Genomic DNA, 26,899 nt, shown 5'->3' with positions numbered 1-26,899 from the left:
AATTTTGTTACTCAAATACTATATTTATATGTATTATATATCTGTATATGTATGTCTGTATGTGTAATATATCTGTATATGTATGTCTTGTATGTGTATATTTTTGTGCATACACACAAATTCTGGAAGAGACATGCCAAAGGCTCCCTGCATGGTTATGTCTTTGTTGAATTCACTGTTTATTTCTGGCAGTTTTTTGCTTTGTATATTTTGATGCAATGTCGCTTTGTGCATAGAAATTTGTAATCATTAGATCTTCTCCAGCAGCGGTGCTTTTCATTAATATCAATGATGCCTCTTTGCCTTGTTCAGTGTTTCCTGCCTTGAATTCTGCTTTCCATCGCTACTCCTGCTCAACCCCACAAATATCATGGGTAGAGTGGCAGGACTCGTAAAGGGCTGCTGGCCACCCACTGTCCGTGCACGTCCCCAGAGAGCCTGAAGCGCGGCCCTGTGGTCAGCCAGTCAGCTGAGAGCTGTGCAGTGCATCACGCTGCACTGCCAGTCCTCCTCTCCCGGCCCGCCCAGGTGGCCTGTTCCAGATTCCCCCTGGGTGATGCCGAGGCCCAACACTGGCCTGTTTTATATCACATGTTATTTTCTTATTAAGCACCCTCAGGAGAATTCTCTATCTAGCCTTAGTTTTGTGTGTGTGTGTGTGTGTGTGTGTGTGTGTGTGTGTGTGTTTACCAATGACAGTTGCTTTCTTTTATTTCTTCTTTTATCCCTTAGTTAATTTATGGTTTTGGGGGTGTGTGTACAGATAGACACCTAGACATGCAGCTAAGTGAATAAATAAAAACTGAATTCAATCCAAATGGTGTTCTCCTGGATAGAATACCTTAGACCTATTAAACTTCATCGGTTGATGAAAAACACAAGTATTCATTCATCTCTTTTATGTCCTGTTATTTTCCACTTGGGTTACAAGAAAAAAAAAATCCTTGTTGCTGGAGAGTGTATGAACCAGAAATGCTGAAATCTCGCCAGCGTTCACTTTGGTTGTCACTCGATGCTTGATTTACAGTTGAACGGTCTATGTGAAAAATTAGTAATCGGGATTGGAATTAAGTCCAAAGAGGATCTCAGTTTTCCCTAAGTCGCCCTTTATATCCTCTAGCAGAACAGTGCTGTTTTGTGCTATTTTTGTCTGATTAATGGTGAATACTTACCATCATTAAATATCTTCTTTACTTTTAGGGATCTATCTTCTGACTTTTTGTTTGTTTTTTTTTAGGGATCTATCTTCTGGATTTAATCTACATTGATTCTGCATATCCTGCCTCAGGCAGCATCATGGAAAATGAACAAAGATCCAATCAGATGAACAATATTCTCCGAATAATCGCAGATTTACAAGTCTCCTGCAGCTACGGTTAGTACCGCTGATTGTTGGAGTTGTGAAATGTCACATCACTGAAATTTGAGTCTGGCACCTTATTAGCAAGAAAGCTCTTCCTTGAGCACCAAACATGTGCTAGATTTTTAAACAAATATATTTTATTGATTTCAGAAAGGAAGGGAGAGGGAGAGAGAGAAACATCAATGATGAGATTCATTGATTGGCTGCCTCCTGCACGCCCCCTACTGGGGATCGAGCCCACAATCTGAGCATGTGCCCTGACTGGGAATCTAACGGTGACCTCCTGGTTCACAGGTTGACACTCAATCACCGAGTAATACCAGCCGGACTTACACACTTATTTGATCTTCAAAGACTGTGCAAACAAGATGTTATATCCAGAACACAGGGTGTGAGCAAACCTCCAGCAGTCTCCGCTTGGGAAGGCCCCCTGGGAAGCCAGGGTGGGCTTCCTGCTAGTGGGCTCACTGAAGCAAACAGCCTGCTCATAAGCTCCCCAACAAGGGGTGGGGTGTGGTGTCAGCACTTCCAGACCAGCTGTCCTCTGATCAGAGGAACAGTGAGGAGACTGAGTTCCCAGTGCAGTCCTCACCGCTGAGGCCCTTTCCACTGACAGGTACCTGGTACATGGACACTCACTGTCCCACTGGCCAGCAGAGCAATTAGAGATGGCTTTGGGGTCAGACAGACTAGGGTTCAGATCTCGGCTCTGCCTCTTGAAAAGTCACTTTCTCGTCTCTGAGACTAAGGTTTTCTCATCAGTAAACATGGGGACATGATGTGTGCGGAGCCCTGAGCACACCCCGACATTTCATTGGTGCTCAGCAAACGTTCACTTAGTACCGCTACCTGCACCTGCATCTTCCCCGCCATCAGCTTCAGGAAGCAAGTGCCATCCCATTGCAGAAATGAGGACACTGAGGCTCTAGAGCAGCGGTTCTCAACCTGTGGGTTGCGACCCCTTTGGGGGTCGAACGACCCTTTCACAGGGGTCGCCTAAGACCATCGGAAAACACATATATAATTACATATTGTTTTTGTGATTAATCACTATGCTTTAATTATGTTCAATTTGTAACAATGAAAATACATCCTGCATATCAGATATTTACATGACGATTCATAACAGTAGCAAAATTACAGTTATGAAGTAGCAACAAAAATAATTTTATGGTTGGGGGTCACCACAGCATGAGGAACTGTATTAAAGGGTCGCGGCATTAGGAAGGTTGAGAACCACTGCTCTAGAGAAACAAAATGACCTGTTCAGAATCTCACAGGGGCAAGTGCTCCTTACATTGCCTGACACACCTCCCTGGAAAGCCCGGGCCCTTCCCCGCCTCTTTCTGCTGTTCTGCACCACCTCCACCTGTCCCCTAGCTTGTTCTGTCCCACCTTGTGGGATGGGGTGAGTTGGCGTAGAGGATCTTGGAGGGCTTGGGGCCCCTCTGTGACTGTGAAGGTCTGCCGAGAGCAGCCGATGTCAGTCACTCCAGGAAATAGACAGTGAAGTGTAGCAGGTTACCTGGGATCAAAACCCAGCTCTGCCACTTCTCAGGGACCTGAGCTTTGCAAGTCGCCATGGCCTCTTCCTCTGTGGACATATTATGTCTCCCAACTGAGGCAGGTGTGAAGGTTAAAGCAGATGACGCCTGGGAGTCTCCTGGTACAGAGCCTGGCACAGAGCAGGCGCTCAGAGCCCATCCGTCTCCCCAGCGGCTGCAACCCAAGGGGCAGACTCTCCCACTGTGCCAGGGTCTGAAAAACCCTCACACCAGCTGGATGAGGGCTTTTCAGTCATTCTTGCGTCTTGTCAAACAGGGGCGGAAGGCATGGGAGGCTTGCATATTGCCCAATGGAACCTGTTTTAGGGCACAGACACCTGGCCTGATCAGTTCTGGAGACCAACTTCCCCCAAAGACCCATCTTTCCCAGCCAAAGACCTGTGGTGCCTCGGAGTGAGGTGTCTACGGCCCAGCCATCTGGGGGCACTCCTCGAGGGCAGAAACCAGGCCTGATGACCCCCCTGTGCCCAGTGCCCATCAGCAACTCTAGAAAGACTGAATATATGTCCCAATATCCAAGGAGCATCTAGTGCCAAGATCAGCGATGCCCACATTCTCATGCGGGACCTGGAGATGGGGAAAGACTGAGGCCTCTGGTTTTGTCCACCTTTTGCAGATCACCTCACAACCCTGCCCCACGTGCAGAAGTACCTGAAGTCCGTGCGCTACATCGAAGAACTCCAGAAGTTTGTGGAAGACGACAACTACAAGTGAGTGCCCACTCTCCTTCCTGGCCCCTGCACAATGCAGGTACACAGAATGTGACCTCTGACCCCACCGAGCCCGTGGTGGCACTGTCTGCCCCATAGTTCTGAGGAAGGTGTTTTGTGAACTTCTCAGCTTGGCTCTCTCAAATCACCTGGGTGCTGTGAACGTGGATTCCACGGCTCTGTGAGGTGTGGTGCTCCAGGTCTCACGGGTGACTCAGGGCTGGGGGAGGGCAGCCTTCTAGCCATCTCTCCTGGCTGGCAATCGGAGTTCCCCAAGAGTCTGTTTCCTGGACGGGACAGCTCCCTGGGCCCAGCTCTCTGTCGGATACTCGCTGACTGGCACCGGCAGAGGCCCATCTCCATCCCATGTATCCCTACGGAGTAGTCTTAGTTCCCACAAAGATCCCTGTGGGCCCCTTGGCCTCATCTTCCACTCACACTGCTCTGGCTTTCGGCTCTTTCTTGTGGCACCTGAGAATTTATCCGGCATTTCTATGTATTTAGAGGGAGATGGAGGATTTTTTGTATCATCTTTGCCATTCTGATTGGACATCCTCTTGGCTCATTTTGAGCTGGAGGTCAACCAGGAGCCTCAGTACATTTCCATGGGATCTGATATATCAAGGCAAATCTCACCATCTTGTAATCCATCATTTACCCTCTGTCAACTTTACATCTGTTCTTTTAATCTCATCTTACTCTGGTATACCATGATTCCTTTGAGTCCTGTTAGCTAATATATATTTTTTAATCTCTTCCACTTTGGGATCAGCTTGATTACTGTTCATCTAAGTCCCTTAAAACTGTAGAGAACAGTGGTCACTGGAGACACCCCCCACGTCTCCCATGATTCACTCCCAGGACCTCAGGAATGACTGTTCATACAGCTGCACGTCTACCAGCTCTGCAGCTGTGGACCAGCCCGCTGTGAGTCAGTCACCTGGGGAGGCTTCTACCCATCTAGATGCTGGGGCGGGGCCTGAACATTTGTGTTTTTTCAAAACGCCGTAGGTGGTTCTGATGATTGGTTTAACCTTGGGAACAAGACATAATATCTTTAATTGTTATTGTATAATACCTTGTTAAAATAGAATATAATATGAAATTTTGATCTATTATATAATAGTAACAAAAATAGATGAAAGCCAGAGATTATCATTAAAGTTATATTTGCCACAAATTGAGCTCATTTTACTTAAAAGCATTTGCTGTGCTTAAAAATGTAGTCCAGAGTGTGAAATTATTCCCACGTAGGTTCTGGAGTAATATTTTCCATTCCTGTGCCAGTAGCACAATGAAAGAGACAGTAGCTTTTCATTCACGCTAAGATCCCTTAAGGAGAAAAAGGACCTATAAATGCTCCTGGCTGTGAGAGAGTCCTTGGGCAAGCCGCAGGTTGTGAGTAATCGCTCCGTTCCTTCCTAAGGACTCTGAGCACCCCAGCACTGAATGCTGAACCCCTCTCCCCCACTCAGCCCGGACTTCATAGGGGCTCTCTCTGTTGTTGTCGCAGTGACAACCAGGGCGGAAGCTGCTTTCTGGCCCCCGGGCCCGACACTGAGGGAGTCCCTTCCCAGGCAGGGGTCCTGTCCCCGGCTCTGAGTGGCAGAGACATCAGGGCTTGTGATTCTCCTTGAGGAGCCCACACCCCACAGCCCAGCTGGGGACTTGCCTCCCACCCCAAAGGGTGCAGCCGCTGAGCTAAGACCTCAATGACTGCCTTTCTCATACCCTGCCCCCCTCTGCTTTGGGGATATTGTGCCAAGGGGCCCACCCAGTGCTTTGTTTTTCTCAGCCTTTAGTTTCTTTTATTTCACTTAAGAAAAATAACCCACATTCCCATTAGCATTAAGTGAGCATAATTCTGGACATTTTTCTCTGCATAGAAAGTGCTTAGATAACACATAGAGAAGGGTGGATAGATGGATGGATGCAAGGCAAGAATCTCTTCAAATGGAATCATGCTACACTTGCTATTTTTAATGAAAAGTATTGACTTTAATTTTATTTTAATTTAACCAGAGAAAAGGAACTGAAATAAAACACAAGGAATTATTGCTCTTCAAATAAATATTTCCCCACCACAAGAGATACTATTTCCTAACAGAGCTTCTAAGATTAACAGAAGAGGTCAGGAAAACAGTAAGGGGATTGAGCCCATCAGTTCTGTCTTAACTAGATTCCCACTGTGAGCAGGGTCAGTTTGCTAGGCTATGAAAGATGAGAACGTTGGCGTCCGCCCCCCGCCCCTCCCCTGCACTTCACATCTTCCAGTTTGTTGGTTATATTATTATCACTGCCTAGTCCAAGTTTACAACGTACACATCGTGTTCAGGAATCACAGTTCCTACTGTTCAGTGTTTTTAAACAGATTCCTTTCTTACCACCTGCTGTGTCTCCACAGCGTCTCCATTCCTGGGAGGTTTTATTTTAGGTTCGTCCCGCATGTAGGTGATGTCAGTAGGTTCTCACAAGTTGGGCGCACTCCGATTTCTTTCCTGAACGTGTCTGCTTCCGACCTGCTGGACTGCGCTCCTTCGCATCTCCCCCAGGACGCGTGGACCCCACTCCCTTGCCATCCTGCCTTGTAGTTGCTGTAGAGAAGCCTCAAGCCCATCTGATTTTTTCCTCTTGTTGAATGTCTTGCCTGGTCCGCCTGGGGGGGTGAAGAATTCCCTGAATGTCAAAAACTCAATCAGGAGGATGCCTCCGAGTGGAGGGTGTTTGGTATCAAATGTGCCTGGAACAAGGTGTGCTCTTTCTTCCTTTCAGAGGAATTCTTTGGTTTCTATCTCTGCCCCCTGCTGTGTCATTTCTTGGCTTTTCTCTCGGGGATTCTAGGCATCCACGCGTTGTGCTGCCTGCCTTCTGTACCCGTTAGCTTCTTCCTAATGGCTGTCTCGGGTCGTGCTTCTACTTAGGTCCTCATTCAGTCCTTGACTGTTCCCTAGGTCTCCGACCCCCTTTTCATCTCACTCCTGTGCGTTATCGTCTCATTTTTCAGGTCTTGTGTTCTCCAGCCCGGGTTCTGCATGACTTATTCTGCTGATGGAAGCACTTGGGTTTCCTCGTGCTCCTGGGGCTGCCCCAGGGCTGCTGCGCAACTTGCTCGCTTCCTTTCTCCTTTTTCTGTGAGAGGATGTTTGCTCAGTGGCCAGGCCACTCCTTTTCATCTTGCTCCCATTGAGGCTCCGTCTCACTCTTCCATGGCTGCGACAGGGGAGGGACAGCTGACCCTGCACTTGTGTGTGAGTTGGCTGGTTCCCCTGCGGCCAGGGGTTCTCAGTCGGTCCCTCCTGGTGCCTGGGGAACGCAGGCTCAGGCTCCGTGAGGAAGGGAGCAGGCCGTCTGTTTTGGGTATGGGGGCTCTATTTTAGGGTTTCCTCCACCCTGTTGAAGGCTGTCTCCCATTCCAGAAAGGGATCCCCTCAAGTGTGAAATTCTACCCTCATCCCCCCTATGGAGGCTTCCTTTCTGTCAGGTCAGCATATCCACCAGGCCCTCCACCCACCCCACCGTTTCTCCCAGCACCTGGGGCCATTCAGAGAAGAGACAGGTAAGGACCAACTCCCGGCCAGACTTCACCACCTCCTTCTCCTTCCTTGGCTGCAAGTTTCTGAAGGTCATGGCTTCCGTTCACGCCCCTAACCTTGTGGAGCAGCATCTGACAAGTTTGGTTACTCCTAAGCGTTCCTAAGTGTGTGTTGGTTTTGTTGGGAGACAGGGAGTCTGGCATCTGGCTTCACTCTGTCATTTTCCCCCAGCAGTTCTTGGTTGGTGCTTTTGAAAAATAATAATACTGAGTTGCCAATCCTCCTAAGGTGGCCACTGCCTCCTGGCTCTCTGGGGGCAACTGAGAGGAAGTGCCATGTGAGGGTTAAACCCCGGCTTAGGACCAGATCCCCTGCTTCACCACTCGCTGCTCTATGAATTTGGGGAGCTACTCAGCTCACTGCTCTTCAGCTCCTCATCTGTAGGATGGGATGACGCCTACCTAGCTCATAGGGTTGTCTAGAGAATGAGCACATGCGTGCCAGCAGAGGATGGGCCATGATCACTCTTTGCTGTGTCGTCCTTAACCATTATTGCTGGGTCGTGGGAACTTGCTGGGGGCTCGGAAGGCAGTCGCCGTGATCTGGAGCAGACCTTGAAGTATTCCTGGGTTTCATGACCATGAGCCTCCTTAACCGCAGTCCAGTCTCCCGATTGCAAACATACACATGCTCAGCTCCCCTCCGATGCACCAGAGCCTGACTGATCCTGTGAAAAACCTTTGTTTTCAGACTGTCGCTCAGAATTGAACCAGGAAGCAGCTCTCCAAGACTCGTCTCTTCAAAGGAAGATCTTGCAGGTATTGTAGCCACATCCTATCAAGTGGGGCGAACCCACTGAAAGCCCAGATATGCTGTCAGGTGGGTCCTGACTGTGGAGCCAAAGGGCGCAGTTGTTTGCAGGTTGGCAGACACAGCTGTCCCTGCTCACAGCCCTCCCGCACTAACCTGCTGAGCTCCCAATCACACGGAACCCCTGGGGACACCTCTGGGCTGGGGCTCCCTGCAAGAGCCTGGGACCTAAAAGCCTCAAGAGAGGCAAGATCAGAACCCCAGCTGAGAGCACGCACAGGGCAGACAGAGAACGGGGTCCTCTCCAGATCACCAGGGCCTTCTCGTCAGGCCCCGGCCCCGGAGTTGTCGTGCCTGGGAGGGTGCACAGGAGGCCGGGGTGTCTGGTGCCCCCAGGCACAGATGGCTCGCCTCCCTGGAGCCTCAGTCTGTCCACATATTTGGGACACACAGAGCATCCCCTAGTGATGAAGGGTGCAGGCTGTGAAGTCAGCCCCAGCTTTGCCATCTCCCCTCTCTGATCATCGGTGGCAGTCACCCTGCAGGTTCCTGTGACGCCTGGGCAAGCTCACACCTGTGGAGTGCTCTGCCCACACGGGCTCGTTTGTGGTGAAAGTGCTCCGTCGGTATCACCGACGGTTTCTGTTCCTCAGTGTCCAGCTGGCTCTCCGTGCCTGGGGCTGATCTCACTGCTGCCCAGGGTGGGACCAGATTGGGGTCTGGGCCACCTGTGCTTCCTCCTCCTGGTTTGAGCTCAGGTGTCACCAGCCTGGGTTCTAGGCCACTGCAGTGTTGGATCAGCAAGTCCACCCTCTGGGCCTCGGCTTCCTCACCTGTAAAATGAGGGTAATAAAGTCTCCACCCCAGGGTCGTGGGGAGGTCAGGATGGAAATGATACTTGGAAGGCACTCAGTGTGGTCTGACCTAAAACAACCACTAGTGGGCCTCTCACAGAGTCTGCCAGCCCTGTAAACCACCCCCACCCCCACCCCCAGCTCCTTCCAGCTCCTTCCAGCTCTGTGCCTCTCCCGCTCCCCGGTCTGTGCTCCTTTATCCCAGGTTGCCTCCCCTCAGACTGCCCCGAGGTAAGGGTACCAGAGCCGGCACACAGGTTGCCTGCCCTCGCCCCTTCAGCCCTGGCCTCTGAGCTCCTGGCCGGGCCCTGTGGGCACCTGGCTCTCGAAGCAGCTCCAGAGCCGCCGACTGCTGACTCCGCACTCCCTGGAGGAGCGCTGATGCCAGCAGTTTTCACGCAGAGAGCGAGCCCGGCTCACAGGGGCGTTTCCCACCAATTTTCCAAATCCCTGGCTGCAGCCTGGAAGCAGGACATGAAGGTTTTCATTGATCACCAGAAGATGGGGGGCGTCTGGAAAGCTTCAGGCTCACTCCTCCATCCTGGCTTCCCCACCCCACCCCCAGCCTCAGGTGACAGCGGTGGTGCCTGCAGCCCTGGGACAGCAGGGGTCCCGTGAAGGCAGGGCCAGAGGGACAGCTCCCAAGAGGCCTTCCCTGATCTGGCAGTTAGACTGGGCTTCGTGGCAGGAGCCCGACCAGACCAGGGACAGGAATGTGCCTCTCAGCAGTCCCAGGAATGGCAGGAACGCAGCCTCCTCGGCTCCCAGGAGGGGGTTAAGCTCCTGCTCCGGGCTCTCTTTCCAGCAGGCAGGCACCCACACCTGCCAAGGAGAGGCCCCGAGATGCGTTCATTCGTTCCTTCACTCAAGACTTCCAGGCCGGGCCTGCTGTGGGCCAGGCACTCGCTGTGGGCCACGCACCAGGAACTAGGCACAGGCTGCCCTCCTGGAGCTGACCTGTCAGGGGGAGACATGCAGCAGCAGCCTCGAGGGAGCAGGTGTGGCATCGAGGACCCAGAAGGAGGCCAGTGTGAGCTCCCGGACCCCTCCTTGTGGCTGTGCCCCCTCCTCTAACCAGCTCTCCTGCCAGGGGCACGGGGGACGCAGACTCTGGCGTTGGGAGCAGCCCTAGTCTCAGGTCCCTCAGGCCTTGGTTAATGTCGGAGGGGTCCCCACTGAGGCTGTCCCTCTGTCTCTGTAGTGGCCCATCCTCCCGTCCTCCCCCCCGCCCAGGGCTGCCCCCACTCTGCCCCCAGGGAGTGGCCATGCTGGCAGATCCACACAACAAGTAGACAGACACTGTGAGAGAGGAAATGGAGAAACCTCCTCAGTTCTGGTCCGTGGAGAAAAAAGGGCCACGTTTTCAATTTCTCCCGTATGTACTGTTTCGTTTATATAAATGAACTAATTTTTTCCTGGAGAGCAAAATGCATAAAGAATGTTGACCCTCAGAGAGGGCAAGCCATGTTTGTGTGTGCGTTGGAGCCCGTGAAGACATTTCCAGATCCTGTGAGCTCCGCCTCCACGTGGCCGAACCAACTGACAGGTTTTCTCTGAAGAGCCCTTGGCAGCGGAGCCAGGCCATGGGAAACCGCGCCTGCGCCTCGCGCTTCTGCACTCGGACCTCAGGACTGCTCTCGCACCCCTGGTGGTCTTCCTTGTTTCACCGCCCGCTGTGTAAAGACCCGCCTGGCTCTGGCACTTAGCTGTGGGGCCCTGGGCAGTTAGCTCAATCCCTGTGAGCCCCAGTTTCCTTACTGGTGAAATGGGGATAGAAATGAATACTTCACGTTGCCTCACTTCACAGGGCTGAGGCTGTGTGGGAAGAGCCCCCAGCACAGAGCCCGGTGCACGCCTACCGCTCAGGGCATCAGCGCTGATGTGTCCTGATGGAGGGACAGTGAGGCAGCCAACAGGGAGTCCATGCCAACCTCCAGCTCCTCGCTGCTTGGATCCCCTCACCTCCATGCCAGTTCCTCACAGGGGCCACCTTGGTCCCTGGGAGGCCACACCTTCCTTGTGCCAGCAGATCTGTGAGCGCAGCTAAGCCTGGTGCGGCCACACCGTCCTCTGGCTGCGGCCCCATTGGGCCCGCAGGCCTGAGTGAGGCACTGGCTGTTCCCTGGGTCTCCCAACTGCTGGGCACAGATTTCAAGCTCTCTGCGTGGTCTGTGGAGACGCCTCACTATGGTTGAGTAGACGCAGAGATCACCCTGTGGGCGAGGGGTGGGGCTCCCTTTCCACGTGCTCCTCTCTCCTTCCGTTTATAGTCTCAGAGGGTGAGGAGCCCTAGGCGAGGGCACATCTGCTCTCTTCTGGACATCTCCCAGCTACTAGGCTGGCGTGTCAAGGTCAGGCAGAGGAGCCAGGCTCAGGCCCGGCTCTGTCCGACCCTGCTGCCCTGCCGTGGCCCAGCTCCACGCAGCACCACTGCAGCCGGCATTCCTTGCTCCCAGTGCCTGGGAGTCGGGGCCTCTGACTCCGAGGAGAAGGCATCTGGGGCTCCCCACAGCTGAAGGGCGACCTTGGCTCACAATAGGGACCCGTGAGAGCTGCACGTATAAGAAACAAAGAATGTGTGCGAATGTAAAAGGGACCGGCTCCCAGGCTCGACCATGAAACCTGGCCAGAGAAAGGTTTCAACACAAACGGACTCTGTGCCAAGGGGCCCATGTCCGCGTGCGCAGGGCTCCGGCAGACCTGGAAGGCTCTGAGCAGGCACAGGAGCGAAGCGGAGAGAAGCCCCAAGACTGGATGGAAGTCTGTGCAGCTCACGGTCAGGGTGGCGCCCGAGAGCCCCAGGTCACAGCAATTGTCATTCACCTTCTCCAGTGAGGAGACTGGACCCTGAGCTCCCAGCTCAGCCCTGGGCAGAGGCTGGACTGGAACGCAGATCCTGGGACTCCAAGCTCAGTAGTTCCTCTGCCACAGCTGCCTCCCATTAATGTCCGATGTGCAAGACTTGGAAAGCACCCCCAAAGGCCTCGGTGGGCTGCCAGGCTGCTGAAATCGGCAGTGCTGGCCTGGGCAGGGCCGCTCGATGCTGCTGGAAACCCGTGGGAGCAGGACTCCCCATCCCAGCCCCGCATCCTCTGCAGAGCCGCCACCTCTGCAGCCGTGGGCACCGCGCCAGCATTCAGCACACACAGCCTTGCTCCAGCCCTGCGCTGGGCACTGGGACACAGCCCCGGCCTCCAGAGTTGGTGTCTGGTGGGAGAGATGGACAACCAACAGGCTGCCAACACAATTCCTTAGTGACCTGGATGCTGTGAATGTGGGGAGTGGGCACCGGAGAGCAAGGGGCAGGAGGCTGTGGCCCAGGAGGAGGGTCACCGCCCTCTATGAGAGCTCAGGGACAGACGCTGTAAAGCGCTGGGCCAGGATCTCAGCGACAGCCCGCACTGTTGTCTGATTCAACCCCTGAAGCGGGAGAAGGTTGGCAGCTCTTTCCCTCCATCCCTCTCTCTTCTCCTGAGAGAAGCTTCCAGGATGAACAGGAGGTCATTTCTGGGGCATCCAGGCCTGTCTGCAGGTGGCGCTGGCAGCTGACCAAAGCTGGCAGACTAGGCCCCTCCAGTTTGCTCTCTAAAGACCCTGATCAGAGAAAAGGGGACATTGACGTGTGTCCTGGCCCCAAAGGTGGTGCTGCCCGCACAAGGCTGCCGCAGGGCTGCTGGCCAGGAGAGGAGTGCCGGCTCCTGCGCCTTCCAGTAGAATTACAAGTGAAGAGGTCACTTACTCATGCACCTACAGTGATGCTTTTCTCAAGTAGTTGTTCTGGTGACCCTGGCTTTACACAGTCCTTTCAGCCTTTGTCTTCTTCTCATCCCACAAACACCGTTTCCCTGCATTCTGTCCCAGGCCTCCCCTCTTCTTACTGAGCTTACAACCTCCTGTGCCGCATGGCCTGCACCTCTGTCCCCAGCTGCCGTCTGTCTCCTGAGCTTCACGCGTCTCCCCAACATCGGTCCCAAACTGCACTTCTCGTCCACTCCATCAGTGAATGGCACCAGCCTCCACCGAGGGTTACCCCGAGTGCCCCTCCCCCACCCCCTCGCCCATCTCCTAGCGCTCTCTCTGCCACATCCACCTCCCAGCCTGTGTTCTTGGCCACATCCACATACTTCCAGCCAGAGTGAGCTTTCTAGGGTACAAATCTGAGCACCTTACTGACCCTCCTGAAATCTCCACATCTTCCCCTCATTAAACTCTTGGCCCCTCGTGTGGCCCTGCAGCTCCACTCCCTACCCTCCCTCCCCCACATTCCCTCCTTCAGCTCCTCAGCCAGGCTGGCTCTCTGAGCTTTCTCTAGTGGGTTCTGCATCTCTCGTGTTGCGGTCTTTGCATGTGCTGCTCCTTCTGCCCAAGCTGCTGCCTCTGCCGGGACCTGCACCAGCCTGGATGTCGGAGCCCCCAGGTCTGCCCTGACTTTTCGGGCTCTCAGATGCACTGCTCCAGGCTCCACTGCTCCCCCAGGAAGCTCCTTAGCCCTTCTGACCTCAGTCCCACATCCCAGTGAGGAGCTAACAACAGCCCCTGTGAGGCAGGGGTATGCCGAGGCCTAAATGAGGTCCTGCGAACAAGCGTTCGGCATGTCTCTGGCACTTGGCGGATGCTCAATCAATGTCGGACAGTACCATTAGCACCGCCGTTAGGCCGTGATAGTCACACTGTGGGTGTAGTTAGTGCCAGGTTTATTACACCCAAGCCTGTGCCCGCCCTGGGCGTGATGATCTGGTTACTGTCCCTCCCGGATCTGGAAACATTGGTTGCAGGAAGGGGAGAGGGACGTGAGTCCTCTCCTCCTCACAGGGATCTGCCAGGTCAGATCACTGCTCCTGTTCTGTAGCCGTAGAATTCAAGCTCAGAAGTGCCAGGTGACTTGCCCAAGTTCACTCAGCCTGCATGGCAGACGCCAGTGGGAGCCCAGGCCCGGCTGCCTCCGGGTCCTGGCTCTGCTGTTGCCGTCTCCCCTTAGTCCTGTCCGCCCAAAGCCATGCTCAGGAGGCCTGTGCTGGTTTCTCTGCCAACCAGTGAGTGGCCTGGGGCAGCATGGTGGCTTCTTAAGAAAAATGTAATGAAAACCAGATTTTTTTCCCAACATGATATCTCGTTCCCCACAGACTGTCAGTTCTCATATATTCCAATAAAACTGTTAAAGAAACAGCCACTTAAAGAGCTTTAAAGATTATTCATGGAAAAATTATGCTGAGGAAAAATAGAGCAATCCTCTGAGATAGTCAAGCCCCACGGTCAGTTTTTCCAGCTGCTCGTGCCATATCGGCCGGCAGCGGGGACCACACTCTGCTGAGCGAGGCCAGAGCTCCGGCTCATTATTACCGCCCCCACCCCACCCCTGCCTACAGGACACGGAGAAAACAACAGCAGAAACTGCCGGAAGACACGTGTCCTGTGCTGTCACGAGGTGGCCAGCCCAGGCGTAGTGGGGTGGGGCGGGAGGCCTTTCAGTAGCAGAATGTCACTTACTGGCAGAGGCCACCCCATCCCTAGGTTCCAGCTCAGTGGGAATTCCTCTGCCTCAGTGTCAGATCCAGGCTGTTGTTGGCCCACAATGCAGGGGATGGGCGTGGCCGAGACCAGGGCATCCAGAGCAGCGTTCGTGTGACCCTGGGACCACGGAGGTCGCAGCTGCTTCTGCCTGGTCCTCCTCCCTCCCCCCACTGTGTCCAGGGGCATCTGAGGCCAGCATGCCTCCAGGGCCATCCAAAGCAGCATGACGAGGGGGCGGCCCCAGGCTGGTCCTGGAGGGAGAGTCAGTAGCTGAATAGAGGAAACTGAGGGCTAATTGGAGGCTTGGGTGAGCCTGAAGGTGAGGATCAGAGCAGGAGCCGGGACACAGGTGGGAAGGGCGCCCATTAGGAGTGAGCAGGAGGCCCAGGAAGTGACCAGAGGAGCCTCGAGTGTCCAGCTCTTGCTGCACCCACAGCTGGGTAGGAGAACAAACCCAGCACCCCTCCCCTGAGTGACCAGTTGTGCTCCGATCGTCCCTTGTAAAATGGCGATAGTCAAAGCAGCCCCTGCAGGGAGCTCGGTGACATAGGATGTGGGAGCGTTTAGACAAGCCTGGCACACGGTTGGTGCATAACACATGTTAGTCCGCTTCACCTTCCCTTTCTCAAAAATAGCAGCTGGAAATAGTCATCCGGTTTCCTGGCGGAAGTTACCAGATCACCTCAAACACGCACTGTTCCCTCCTCCTCCAGTTTTCACTAATGCCTGACCTTCGAACTGCAGAGCTCCTCCGCCCATGCTGTACCCCTGGGTTCAAGTCCTGCATGTCGTGGATATATAAGCCCTGGCTTTCCTACCTGTCAGACGGGCCTACTAAGTACCCAGCTCCTGGATTGCAGCCCGTGCACACAGTATGGTGCCAGGCACGCATGTCCAACGGTAATTATCGCCGTTTTTATTGCTATGACACACCAGGGAGTCCAGTTCCAGTTCAAACCATGGGGGAGGAGCCATGCGACCTGACCTTTACAAAATATTTTCTGAACCCAGGGTGGGAGCCAGAGTGACTCAGGCAGAGAGACCGTAATCCCGCTGATAAACAAGGCGAATTTCACCCTCTGCACAGATTCATTTATTGAGCAACATGTGCAAAACAAAAACAAAGCGGGGTGGCTTCCCTCCTTCCTTTCCTCTCTGGGGCAGCTGCACGAGACATTTCCTCCAGGGCAGAGCTCGCTGTCACTCCAGCTCTTTGAGCAGTTCTTCACCTGGGTGTACACTGGAGTCACCGAGAGAGCGGTGCCCAGCCCCACCTGAGCAATGAAATGAGAACCTGGGGGGACAGGCCGAGACACTGCATTCCCACACTCACCCCGAGAACCCTGGTACAAGCCCTGAGTAAGGATTCCAGCCTCAGAGAAGCTGAGTGACAGTGAAACCCTCGCCAGGAAAGTGCACACACGCACCTCTATTTCCTTAGGTACCGTTTCAGTGCCTCCCCACTCCTCAAGCTTCATGGACCCTGTCTGGGTTGGTGAGGTCCAAGCTGTGCCGCTCTGAGCTCATTACAGTGTGTGCCATGTAATGACGTTTCTGTCAACGATGGACCGTACATACGTGGCCCCGTAGAGTGTAGTGGGGTACAGACCTCTGTTTGAGGACACGTGACTGACAGGGAGGCAGCCCTGGGGCCAAGGGGCCTTATTTTACAGAAAATGAGAGACGAGTGTTTATGGGCTGGAGGAAGGGGCCAGAGGGAAGGGAAATGATGGAGTGAGTTCTCAGAGGCAACAGGACTGGAGAGGAGAGATTGGCCTTGGATGGAGGAGGCCCCTTCCCCAGGCCGACAGGAAGGCTGGTGTGGGTGGAGGCGCACGTGGCCACTGCTGGGCTGGCGTGAGAGACGGAGCCTGGCCACCATGCGTTCTCCCGGAAGCAGAGTGCCATCGTTTGAAGTGAGGGGTCTGAGTTGTGCAGGGCCTTAGGAGGAAGGTGACATTTGGGGATAGTTGTTGAGGGGAACAGTAGAGAAAGTTGGCCAAGGCCTAGTAAAGGGATTATGGGGGGCCCTGGGGAAATGAAGATTGGGGTGTGCAGAGTGGGGTGTGGAGGGGCGAGCAGGGTGAGGCAGCAGGAACTCCGAGCTCGAGGAGATGCGAGCTGCCTCGTGAACCTTCCCAAGTGCCAGAGGGATCTAGACCGTCCACGGTGCTGTCTGGGACATTACAGTGATGAGCCAGGCAAACTGGAGGTCACTGGTCGAGTCAAAAAGTTTGCCCACCCCTGATCTAGACCGTCCACGGTGCTGTCTGGGACATTACAAAGTGATGAGCCAGGCAAACTGGAGGTCACTGTGGATTACAGCAGCTTGTGGGAGGCTGTGGGGCCCTGGATGGACACAGGCCGCGCAGGCCCTCTGGGGAGGCTCCCGCACAGCCCGGCACAGTCCCTGGGTCTGCCGTTTGGTGTGCTCCGCAGGAAGTGCAGAAGCCCTGGCCCACTTCCTGTCTGTCCCAGGTAGCTAAGGCCTAGCTCCTGGGGTCACCTCCCTTCCAGAGCCACGAGCACAGCACTAAAGAGAACAGCAGCGGCAGGACCAGGCCCCTCCATATACTAGTAGCTGTGGACTGGCCAGCATGCAGGTCCCTCCTCCGTCCTGTGCGTGCTGCTCAGTGGGTGTGTGGCCCAGCCTCCTGGCTTGAGGACCCCTGTTGTCCCCAGGACTGGGCCTGAGGAGATCATGGTACTCATTATATAAAACAAGTGTGAGTGCTGACTGTGACACTGCTTTCACCACCTCAGGACTCCTCCCAGCCATCTGCGAGGTGAGTTGAATTATTCCCACTTTTCAGATGAGGAAACAGAGGCTCAAGGGAGTAAGTTAAGTCACCCGTCCAAGGCCACCCAGGCAGTACCTGGCAGGCCTGGGGCAGAGCCCCTGCCTCTCTAGCTGTGCTCTCGCTCAGTGAGCCCTCCCGCTGCTGCCCTCACACGCTCTCCGTCCCTTCTGTGGAATGCGTGGTGGAGAAGAGAAAGTGGCTGGGGAAGGGCACAGGGTGGGCACCAGCCTTGGATTCACAAGACAGGCTGTGAAGTCTCTGCCACCTGCTGGATGGCTTGGGTAAGTCTCGCCCAGGCAGGGGCACTGTGCACAGCAGGCCACCGGCCATCCTGGCTGCTGTCGCTGTGGAAGTTGGTTATGCTGGGCGTGAGGGGTGGGTGTCTCATGAGTAGGGAGCCACGGGGCCTGCGGAACCTGCTCCGCCTGTGACAGCTGGGCCAGTGCCTTACCCACAACCCAGGCCCCACCCCCGAGCCTCCTCAGCCCCCGTCACAGGACGCTCTCTGCTCTGTTCACAGGCCCCTCTGCCAGCTCCAGCTCCGCAAGGTTCAGCCGGCGGCCTACCTGTCCTGACGCGTCTGTGGCTGGTAGCCTCCCCACACCCCCAGTCCCAAGACACAGGAAGAGCCACAGCCTGGGCAACAAGTGGGTAACTGAGCGAGCCCCACTCAGGCTCTAAACGGGCTGAGCGTCGGGGTGGGCTAAGGGGGTGCTTGCCCGCTGGAGCTCTCCCCACCCCATCTGGGAGGGCAGACGATGCTCTTGGTATCCCTGGCTGGTGCCCTCTCCTCACACTGGCACGGGGTCAGGAAGAGCTGGGGTGGTCCGGGCGACAGGTCTTACCACTCAGTAGCCGGTGGAGGAAGCATGCAGGCAACGGCAGGGAAGCAGTGGTGGGACTCCCTCTGCAAGTTTGCCCAAGCTCAGTGAGTGCCTCCCTGTGTAAACCCAGAGTCCAGTGGGCACTGTGTCTGCCAGTCTCAGGGCTCAGAATCTGCTTGCCCATTGCTGGAGTGAGTCTGCAGATCAGGGCATCTCCCCGGTTCCCCAGCCTGTGGGGCTGACAGCTGGGCGACATGGGTGGTCCTCAGCATGGCCAGGGCAGCCATGCCCATGTCCCCAGGGTACTGGGCACAGGCTCCTTACAGCTGGGTCCCTCCCTCCCTCTGTTCCTGCCTGCCTGCCTCTTCCATCTCCTTCCTTCCTTCCTTCCTTCCTTCCTTCCTTCCTTCCTTCCTTCCTTCCTTCCTTCCTTCCACCAAGACACAAGCCTCAGCCAGCCAGGCAGGCCCTGGAGTCGCTCCTGGGCTGGAGGAGAAAGGGGTTGCTCTTTCTCTGCTCTATCCTGCCATGTATTATCTCACTGAGCCCTGCAGGCCTGAGAGGTAGGTGCTGTGATATGCATGAGCCCAGTGAGGTTCAATGGGGCAAAGTACCTGCCAATTGTAAGGTGGGAGCAAGGACTTGGACCAAGTGTGTGCGACTCCAGAACCAGAAGCAGACATGATGCCGCAGGGTCACACTCCCCCTTCACTGTGCGCCCCATCGCTCACAAGTACCACCCACTCACTCACGCCTCATCATCATCCTGGGAGTTAGGAAGGGCAAGTACAGTTAGTCCCCACTGGACAGATGGGGAAACTGAGGCCCAGACAAAGGCTGGGACTTGCCCAAGGTCACGCCGTGAGATAGGGCAGAGCCTGGCCGTGCTCCCTGGTTCTGGGTGGAGGTCTTTGCCTGCAGGTGCGCCCTCTGCCAGGAGCCCAGGCAGGTGGAACCCTGTGACTCCGTAGGTAAGGAGCTCTGCCTCTCTCTTCCTTTCCGTTTCCAGTATGATGTGTCAGTTGAGTGTAGTTGAGAGTAAAAGTGCGACTTTCCCATCGGAGAAAGCGAGGCACCTGCTGGACGACAGTGTCCTAGAGTCCCGCAGCCCTCGCAGGGGCCCCGCCCTCACCTCCTCCTCCTCCGCCATCACCAATGGACTCTCGCTAGGTAAGCGTCTGGCTGCGCGGCAGCATGGCACAGCCGGCGTGTGCTCGTGTCTGTCTGTCACTGTGCCGCGCCCGGTGGCCTCGCCCCGCAGAGAGGGCTCCTCAGGAGTCACCCTGCTAGGGGCTCTCCTTCCTGGCCTCTGGGTGTCACGAAATGCCTGGGTGTGTCCTCATCCTACCGGTGGCCCTGAGCACAGCAAACGGGTGGAAGAGGCAGCCAGACACACACCTGAGACCCGCTGTCCCTGGCTGGCAGCTGACAGAGCCTGGCCGCTGCCCTGCGGGGCTCTGTCCCGGGAGAGCCACAGGCCCCAGCCTCAGGGCAAAGGGGGAGGCTGCCCGAGGACAGCGCTGAGGGCCGCCGGGTTCTCACGCAGGTCCTTGCTTCACTCCAAAAAGTTAGAGTCAGGGAGGCTGAGAAGGTGATCTAAGGGTGCGATTGCACGCCTGAGCTTCAGCCGGACACGTGCTCATGTCAGCGGAAGGCACTGCCCTGCTGAGGCCGCGATGGGCGAGGGCGGAGTCCTCCTGCAGTGCCCAGGTCACCCGTCCTTTCTGCCATTAGACACGTGTCCTGTCTGCTGGCCGTGCCCTTTCAGCATACTTGTGCTTCTGTGGTCCTGTGTCCGTGTGTCCGTCTGCTTTCCTTAACAGGGAGCCCTCCTGGTGCTGGTGGTGGTTTAGATAGTTGCCAGGCAGGGGTTTGATCCAGTGAGGCCGCAGAGTGGAGGGCCCATGGGCGTGGGGAGGGTGTGTGGGGACAGGAAAAATGTCCCACACTCCTGTGAAATGCGGCCCCTATCTGAGGCAGCGTCACTCCAGGGGACAGCCGTCTCCCAGCACAGAAAACCGGTGCCAGGCCAGGTCCGCGTCCACCTCCACCTTGGAGGAGCCATCCTGTTGGGACCTAGTCAGGAGTGTGCAGTGTGTTCAGAGGGTACACCTGGGAGGGGAGCCAGGCAGCGTGTGGGGTGAGGCTGGCTCAGAAGTGAGCAGGTCTCCTCTCAGACTCTGAAATGCTGGGCATGGTGGTCACCAGGGCCCAGAGTCGCAGTTCCCTCAGGATGTGGCCATGGGACCCTTTCCTTGGCGTGTCCTTGGGATGGTTCCGAACCAGCTGGGAAACGCCGCCCAGGAGCACTCAGCCAGACACGTGCTCCTGTCAGTGGAAGGCACTGTACCACTGAGGCCGGGCTGGGCGAGGGCAGGAGCCGAGGGTGGTGTGAGCTGTGCCTGGACCCAGGCCCTGCTCTTCCTGGACAGAAAGCTGAGTCACAATGCCGCCCAGTGTACGGTGGGAGGTCACCGGCGCTGTGGCCCTTGGCTCCTGTGTTCGGAAACTCAGGGGTTTTTCTGCCTGGAGCAGGTAGCCGTGTGCATGTGCCATTTGGAGCTGAACAGGTCCTCTCTGTCCTGTAACCCCCAGCGGCCTGGGACCCCTCCTTCCCCTTTCCCACTGCTCAGCCTCGGTGCCAGCAGGTAGCCCAGGCCAAGACCCCTGACCTGGGGCACCTCGAGGACTGAGGGTCCGTACAAAGGCACGTGGTGTCAGTGAAGTGGCAGAAGAAAGTGTGTCTTGTGCTGGAGGTGTCCTTGGAGAGCCCCTGAGAAGCAGGCCGGGGGGGGCGGGGGTGGCGGAGTTGAGCCCTGTGTGTGCTGGCCAGAGGTCTAAGGGACCCCTCGAGGCTTCCAGTGCTGGGCAGCGGCTCTGACCAGTGTCTAGTCAAGCCCTGACCCTCGGAGAGGAAGTGCTATTTGCTCTGTCCTCACCGGGTGAGACCTGTTCTAGCACCAGTTTTCCTTAGGCCAGAGGGAGGCAGTGGGGGCCAGGCCAGGCCCAGCAGAGGCCCAAGGACCCAGACTCCCATGTCCTGGGGTGGGCAGTGCAGCCTTCCGGGGGCCGTGGGAAGGGGGCAGAGGCCCCCCCGGGGAACAGTGGGACAGCTGGTGCTTTGCACCCTCCCGGGGCGGAGAGGCAGAAATAGAAGCAGCAGGAGCCCAGGGTCAGGAGGCCATCGCTCTGGCGCTTCTGTGGCGCTCGGGGGCCTGGGCCCAGGGAGCCAGGAGAAGAGGCCCCTCCAGATTGGCTCCTCTCGGGTTGAGGCCGCCTTGCTCACTGATCTGTGTTCCTTTTCCAGGCAGTAGTGAGAGCTCAGAGTTTAGTGAAGAAATGTCTTCAGGGCTGGAAAGGTGAGTGTGGCCTCAGCGTGGCCTCCCTCCCAGGAGGTGCCCAGGGCCCAGGGAGCTGGAGACAGCTCCAGGCAGGGACCCACCCCAACCTCATCCCATGGGTCCACCCGGGAGGCTGCTCTGTGGCTCCTCAGGACAGCTCAGCCCAGGGGCAGGACCCACTGAGGGAGGAGGGGTGGGGGACCAGCCCCATGTTCTGAGCAGCCCCTCATCACCTGGTCCCGAGCTAGCCCAGGGCCAAGGCCAGCGCCTCTCCCTCAGGCCGAGCTGCTGGGGAGACTGGTCTGAAATGTGGGTTCTTGCAGCCAGATGCCTGAGGATGGGCCCAGCCTGCAGGCGGCATGTGGCTCCGCCTGGTGGGGTCTGAGAGTATTGCAACACATGGCCTCAGGCCCTGGGCTGACAACCACCTGCTGGGCACTGGTGACCACAACGTGGATCCCTCAGCCCAGGGTTTGGCTCCAGCTCAGGAATTCACCTCAGCACCTGCTCCACACAGTGTGCTTTCTCTGTGCCAGGCACACCTGGGCCCCGGGAAGACAGGGCTCTGAATGGGGAGCTCCCACAGCCGTGGGGCCACAAAGTGAAGGGCATCGTAGTGACTGTAAGGGAGGCAGGGAGCAACCAGTGACAGGAAGGTTACGAGAAGCAGGTTCCCACCATCCTTCAGTGGCCCGCACACACAGCACACACTCACACAGTTATGCACACTCTCACACACACTCACATCCTCTTACACATGTGGGTGCACATACCCACACATGTACATTCACATGCATGCATGCACATGCATACCTCACACAGATACACGCCTCACACATGCATACACACACAGACACACACTCACACACACACATCCTCTGGTGCTGAGCCTCCTGGCTCCTCAGTCCCCATAATCAGAAAATGGCCAGAGAGGAGGTGGGTGCTGCCCAGCAGGTCCTCACAGGGCAGACAGAGGTGTGACAGGTGATGAGTGATCTTGTGGAGCAGTCGCTGTGTGCCAGGCACCGTGCCAGGCACCGTCCTGGTCTCACCGAGTCTTCACGCGCTGCTACACAGTGGTTATCCAGGGGCCCCCGTTTATGCACGTGGACGGCTGGGCTCAGAGAGGTGAAGTGACCCCGCTTGCTCACACTCTGCCAGGGCAGAGCTGCCCAAATCCACGCCTTCCTGACCACTGAGCCCACCTCTCCACCACCTTTCAGGCCTCGTCCAGGGCCATGTGACAGCTGCAGGCACTGGCCCCATGTTGGTCAGTCAGTCTGTCTGTCCTTGTGAACCCCTGATGGAGGGCAGGAAGTAGGGGCAGCAAGGCCCTTCCCTCTGGGGCTCCTGGAGGGGCATGCTTCACTCTCATTCTCTCAGGCAGGCAGGCCACTGCCCTGGCTCTGGGCCCCTCAGCAGCGGGATGGGAACTAGGCAGGCACCAGGGCGGACTGCAGGTCTGCTGGGCACGCCCGAATCTCCCCGGGCCACAGGCCAACGAGGGGACATCGAGTGGGAAACAGGCATGGTGCCAAGATCCTGAACATCATCCAGACCTGGACCTAATCATTGGCTCCTTCCTTCCTCCCTCCCTTCCTTCCTCCCTTACCTCCTTCCTTCCCTCCCTCCCTCATTCATTCGCTCATTCATTTATTCAATGCCCATTTATTAAGCAACTGCTCCCTGTCAGACACCCCCTGAGGGTCACGGGCTCAGGAGGGAGGGAGGCTGCCTTTCCACTGTCCCATGGACTTCATGGAAGTAGGGCTGTGGGCGTGGCACCAGGCTGACCTCAGCAAACCTCGGGCTCCTCAGAAATTAAAGGAGGAGGGAATCCTCCAGTCAGGCCATCAGTAGAGGCAGCAGGTGCTTCTTTGTGCCCCTGCAGAGGTGAGGGCTAAGCAGCAGCCCAGGGACACGTGGTGGGAGGACCACAGTGGACGCAAGGAGGCCGCCGGGCCTGAGCAGTGTGCCAGGATGGGAGAGGTGGCCCGGGAGTGCGTGGTGTCTCCAAGAGTCACCGCCGGAGAGCGGGTGCTAGTGCACCGCACTGAGACCTCGCAGTCTGGCTCTGGACACTGCCTGCAGATCAGAGGGGCCTGCGGTCAGGCCTGCCTGCTGCCTCAGCGACCTTGGGCCTGTCCCTCAATCTCTGAGCCTCAGGTCCCTCAGCTCTGCAGGGAGGGTGCCCACAAGAAGTACTTAGCACATAAGTGGAAGTGCTCCGTTGGGGAAACTTACTTTGGGATGTTTATGAATTTCACTCAGTAGGTACCTCTTGCCAGCAAGCAAGTGATCAGGAGTCTAAAGCTGGGTGGGGTGAAGAGAAAATTCCCCGATGGCCGCTCAGTCATCACCGAGTGGATGGGCTATGGGGAAGGCAAGTGTCCTCAGCCCTGGCTGGCCCCCAGGAGGCACTGACCGGGGGAAGAGCCCTGTAAGATAGGGCTGCGGCAGTCGGACGCACGGGTGCTCTAGGGTGTTGAGTTTGGTGTTGCGATTTCTTTGCTGTGTGAGGTTTGCTTGTTCTTAGCAGATGCGATCTCCCTGCCCCCTTAGGGAGACCCCAGGAAAGCGGAGTGGTGGCAACAGAGCCCCAAGCCCGATCCCCTCAAATCTGTTTTTAAAGACACTCTTTTCCTTCCTTGAGAAGATCAGAGGACTCTGGCAGATGCCCCGGTGTGCCAGGGTGCAAGGTGCCTCTTGAATCCCAAACTCTGCCGTGATTGGGAGAGGGAGGTGAAGCTCTGGAGGCCATCCTGGAGGTGAGGGTCCATTTCAACTGAGGTGCAACCACGAGAGCGACTGTTTTCAGGGTGATTCTCACAGAGGCTGAGGGCCAGGAATCCCCGGCTTGTGTCCCTCACCTGCCACCTTCAAGTCCAGTTTCTGCAGGCCCTTCCTGCCCTGGTCCTCCATCCGGCTGCTCTGCCTCAGGTGGCAGCCCAGTTGGGTGATGAGCGGAGCTTCTGACATTGGTTTCCCTCTCTTGCCTTGTTCTCAGCAGCAGACACTGAAGTCTGACAACTGAGGCTCCACCCAGGAGCTTAGGCCCCTGAGAGAGGGAACAGTGAGCAGTGGTCCCTGGGCCTTTCTCTTGACCTTGCCCTTGGGCCCCAGCTGACAAGGGCTGGGCCCTGCCCATAAGCTGCTGAAGCTTCATAAGTACCGAGAAATCTGCCACCTCTCTGTCCAATGCCTACCGCCCAGAGTCAGGTCCTAGGCCAGTGATGGCGAACCCATGACACGCGTGTCAGAGGTGACACGCGAACTCATTTTTTTGGTTGATTTTTCTTTGTTAAATGGCATTTAAATATATAAAATAAATATCAAAAATATAAATTTTTGTTTTACTATGGTTGAAAATATCAAAAAATTTCTATATGTGACACGGCACCAGAGTTAAGTTAGGGTTTTCAAAATGCTGACACGCCGAGCTCAAAAGGTTCGCCAACAATGTCCTAGGACGTGGGCCTCATGTGGACCCTTCTCTGTGGATATCCGCTCTGCTCCCCGCTTTCTCTCTGCAGCCCGGACTTCTAGACCTGTCAGCTCACAGAGGGGAAGGTGTATGTGTTACGGCTTCACCCCGCCACAGAGCCCGACTTTCAGTCTCTCACATCCGGTTCCTAATTGCCAGGAAAGAATATCGGATTGACTTGGCTCAGCTCAGGTGTCCTATCCGCTCAGCTAAACTTAAGTGCAACTGCGGCTCCTAGGGACCCACTCAGCGGATCAGGGACATTGCCCGGAGGAGAGAGAGCGGCTCACAGGCGGTAAAAGTGCTGTAACAAGTGCTGCTGGGGAGACATCCAGGGCCCACAGAACTCGGGCGGCGGCTTCCTGCCTGCAGATGAGGGCGAATCATCAGCAAGTGGCCAGGGTCAAGTGCCCATCCAGGGTTTGCTGGTGCAGGTGGGCCCTCCACAGGTGCACTCCCACCAGGGGCTCCGTGCACTGAGATAGAAGCATGGGGGGCCTATTCCCGCTAAGGCAAGATGACTGAGACCTCAAGGTGATTATTATCCAAGACTTCTCCCTGCCCCCCAACCTCCTAGACCAGTAACAGGGACTCGGGGTCAAGTTATGAAATTCAGCCCCCAAGGTACCTGCCAGCTACTGTGGCGCCTAGAAAACTGTCCGGGAAGTGTCCTGCAGGCCTGTCCGGCCAGCCTGAATCCGCACGGTGCTGTTGGCCCAAGCAGGACCCGGCTGCGTCCTCAACAGCACCCCCCACTCTTCCTTTTCCTAGTGCCGTGACCTTGGGCAAGTTGCACCTCTCCAAGCCTCAGATTGCTTATCTAAAAGGTGGGCATACGAATAGTGCCTGCCTCCCAGAGTTGTGTGATCAAACAAAGTAGTGAATGAATACCTCTGAGCATATTACCTGGCACCATCATCCCTTCCTCACCATCGCTCATCACCCTCACCGTCCACCATCGTGCCCACCATCGCCCCCATCCCCCATCCCATCGTCCTATCGCCATCCTTACCACCAGCTTGCACACCCTTTGGTACTGAGATGTTCTACTGGGTTGCCAGCCCACAATTCCCCAGACCAGACTTCCCACGAGCAGGGTTGTCTCCTGCAGCCCTCCTCCCTGCCACCCCCAAGATCCAACCCTGGCGGTGGGGGGGGGGGGGGGGGGGGGGGACTGGAAAGTGGCCCTCCTGGGGTGCATTCTGTTCAGTCACGTGTTCCCAGCCAGGAAAGGCAGCTGTGGTTCTGGAGTGGGGCTCCATGTCAGTCAGAGACATTCCAACAAAGCCCATTCAGCGTGCGCTGCACAGAAACTCGAGAACTGGGGCCTCCCAGAGAAGCCTGCAGGGAGCCGCTGCACAGTGCTGCCTCCAGACCTGGGCCCAGTCCCATGGCAGACTCCACCCATGCGACACGCCAGCCTCTGCCCAGCCTGAAAGGTGTGGGAGGAGCTTAGACTACAGAGTCAGACAGACTGGGTCCAGATCCTGGCGAGCTAGGCTCACAGTCCTGTCAAGTGTCCCGGAGCCTCAGTTTCCCCATTCTGGGGAGGCTAATGGTGCTCTCACAAATCTCCGGAGAGGAGTGCATGGCCTGGCGTCTGCGCTCCCCCACCAGCCCTGGGCATTTGGGAGCCCCCGCTCCCTTAGGAAGCACCCGGAGAGCCTGCTCGGAAGGTGCTGCCTTAAAGCTCCATCAGCACGTCAGTCCGGCAGCCAGGGACTGTCTCAGAAAAGGGGACGGAATGGTGGCGAGGGGGCCGAGGCCCTCCTAGTGTCAGCGGAGAGTCCGCTCTGGTTGCACATTTTGCTGGGGCGCTGGGGAAAGGAGACCCCTGAGAAGAGAGGGTGAGAGAAGGGGCCAGTTTCCAGCTCCACACCAGCCTCGGCTCAGCGGGAACTCGGACCAAATGAGGAGACTCCCCCACACACAGGGATGGCACCACGAAGTTCACTCCCAGACCTGCCTGCTCACAGAGCCCCGTGTGGCTGGGAGGGGAGCAGCTCACTCACAGGGTGATGTGGTGTGACCCCCGTTTCCCGGTGCCCAGCGGTGTGGCCAATCATGAAGTACCCAAGCTTTTCAGAAACTACAGCAGATCCA

General features: G+C 56.4%; 1 protein-coding gene across 9 annotated transcripts in view; it reads left to right on the top strand.

The window, feature by feature from the left end:
- Positions 1–26,899, top strand: part of RALGPS1 (Ral GEF with PH domain and SH3 binding motif 1) — a 240,208-nt gene that overhangs the window by 201,165 nt on the left and 12,144 nt on the right. For 7 of the 9 annotated variants that reach the window (XR_001359669.1, XM_014529334.1, XM_014529337.1 and 4 more), the window contains 6 exons: positions 1,238–1,375; positions 3,545–3,638; positions 7,922–7,989; positions 17,668–17,794; positions 18,981–19,141; positions 21,279–21,330. Coding sequence is in view for 8 of the 9 variants with exons in the window: in XM_014529334.1 (XP_014384820.1) it covers positions 1,238–1,375; positions 3,545–3,638; positions 7,922–7,989; positions 17,668–17,794; positions 18,981–19,141; positions 21,279–21,330 (640 nt within the window). In the remaining variant the exon portion in view is untranslated. The remainder of the gene's footprint in view (positions 1–1,237; positions 1,376–3,544; positions 3,639–7,921; positions 7,990–17,667; positions 17,795–18,980; positions 19,142–21,278; positions 21,331–26,899) is intronic. The other 2 variants (XM_014529340.1, XM_014529339.1) reach the window with 1 other exon arrangement.

Source organism: Myotis brandtii, unplaced genomic scaffold (assembly GCF_000412655.1).
Source record: "Myotis brandtii unplaced genomic scaffold, ASM41265v1 scaffold68, whole genome shotgun sequence".
Taxonomy (NCBI): Eukaryota; Metazoa; Chordata; class Mammalia; order Chiroptera; family Vespertilionidae; genus Myotis; species Myotis brandtii.
The sequence above is the reverse complement of the archived record's forward strand: the minus strand, read 5'-3'. Positions and strand labels throughout refer to the sequence as shown.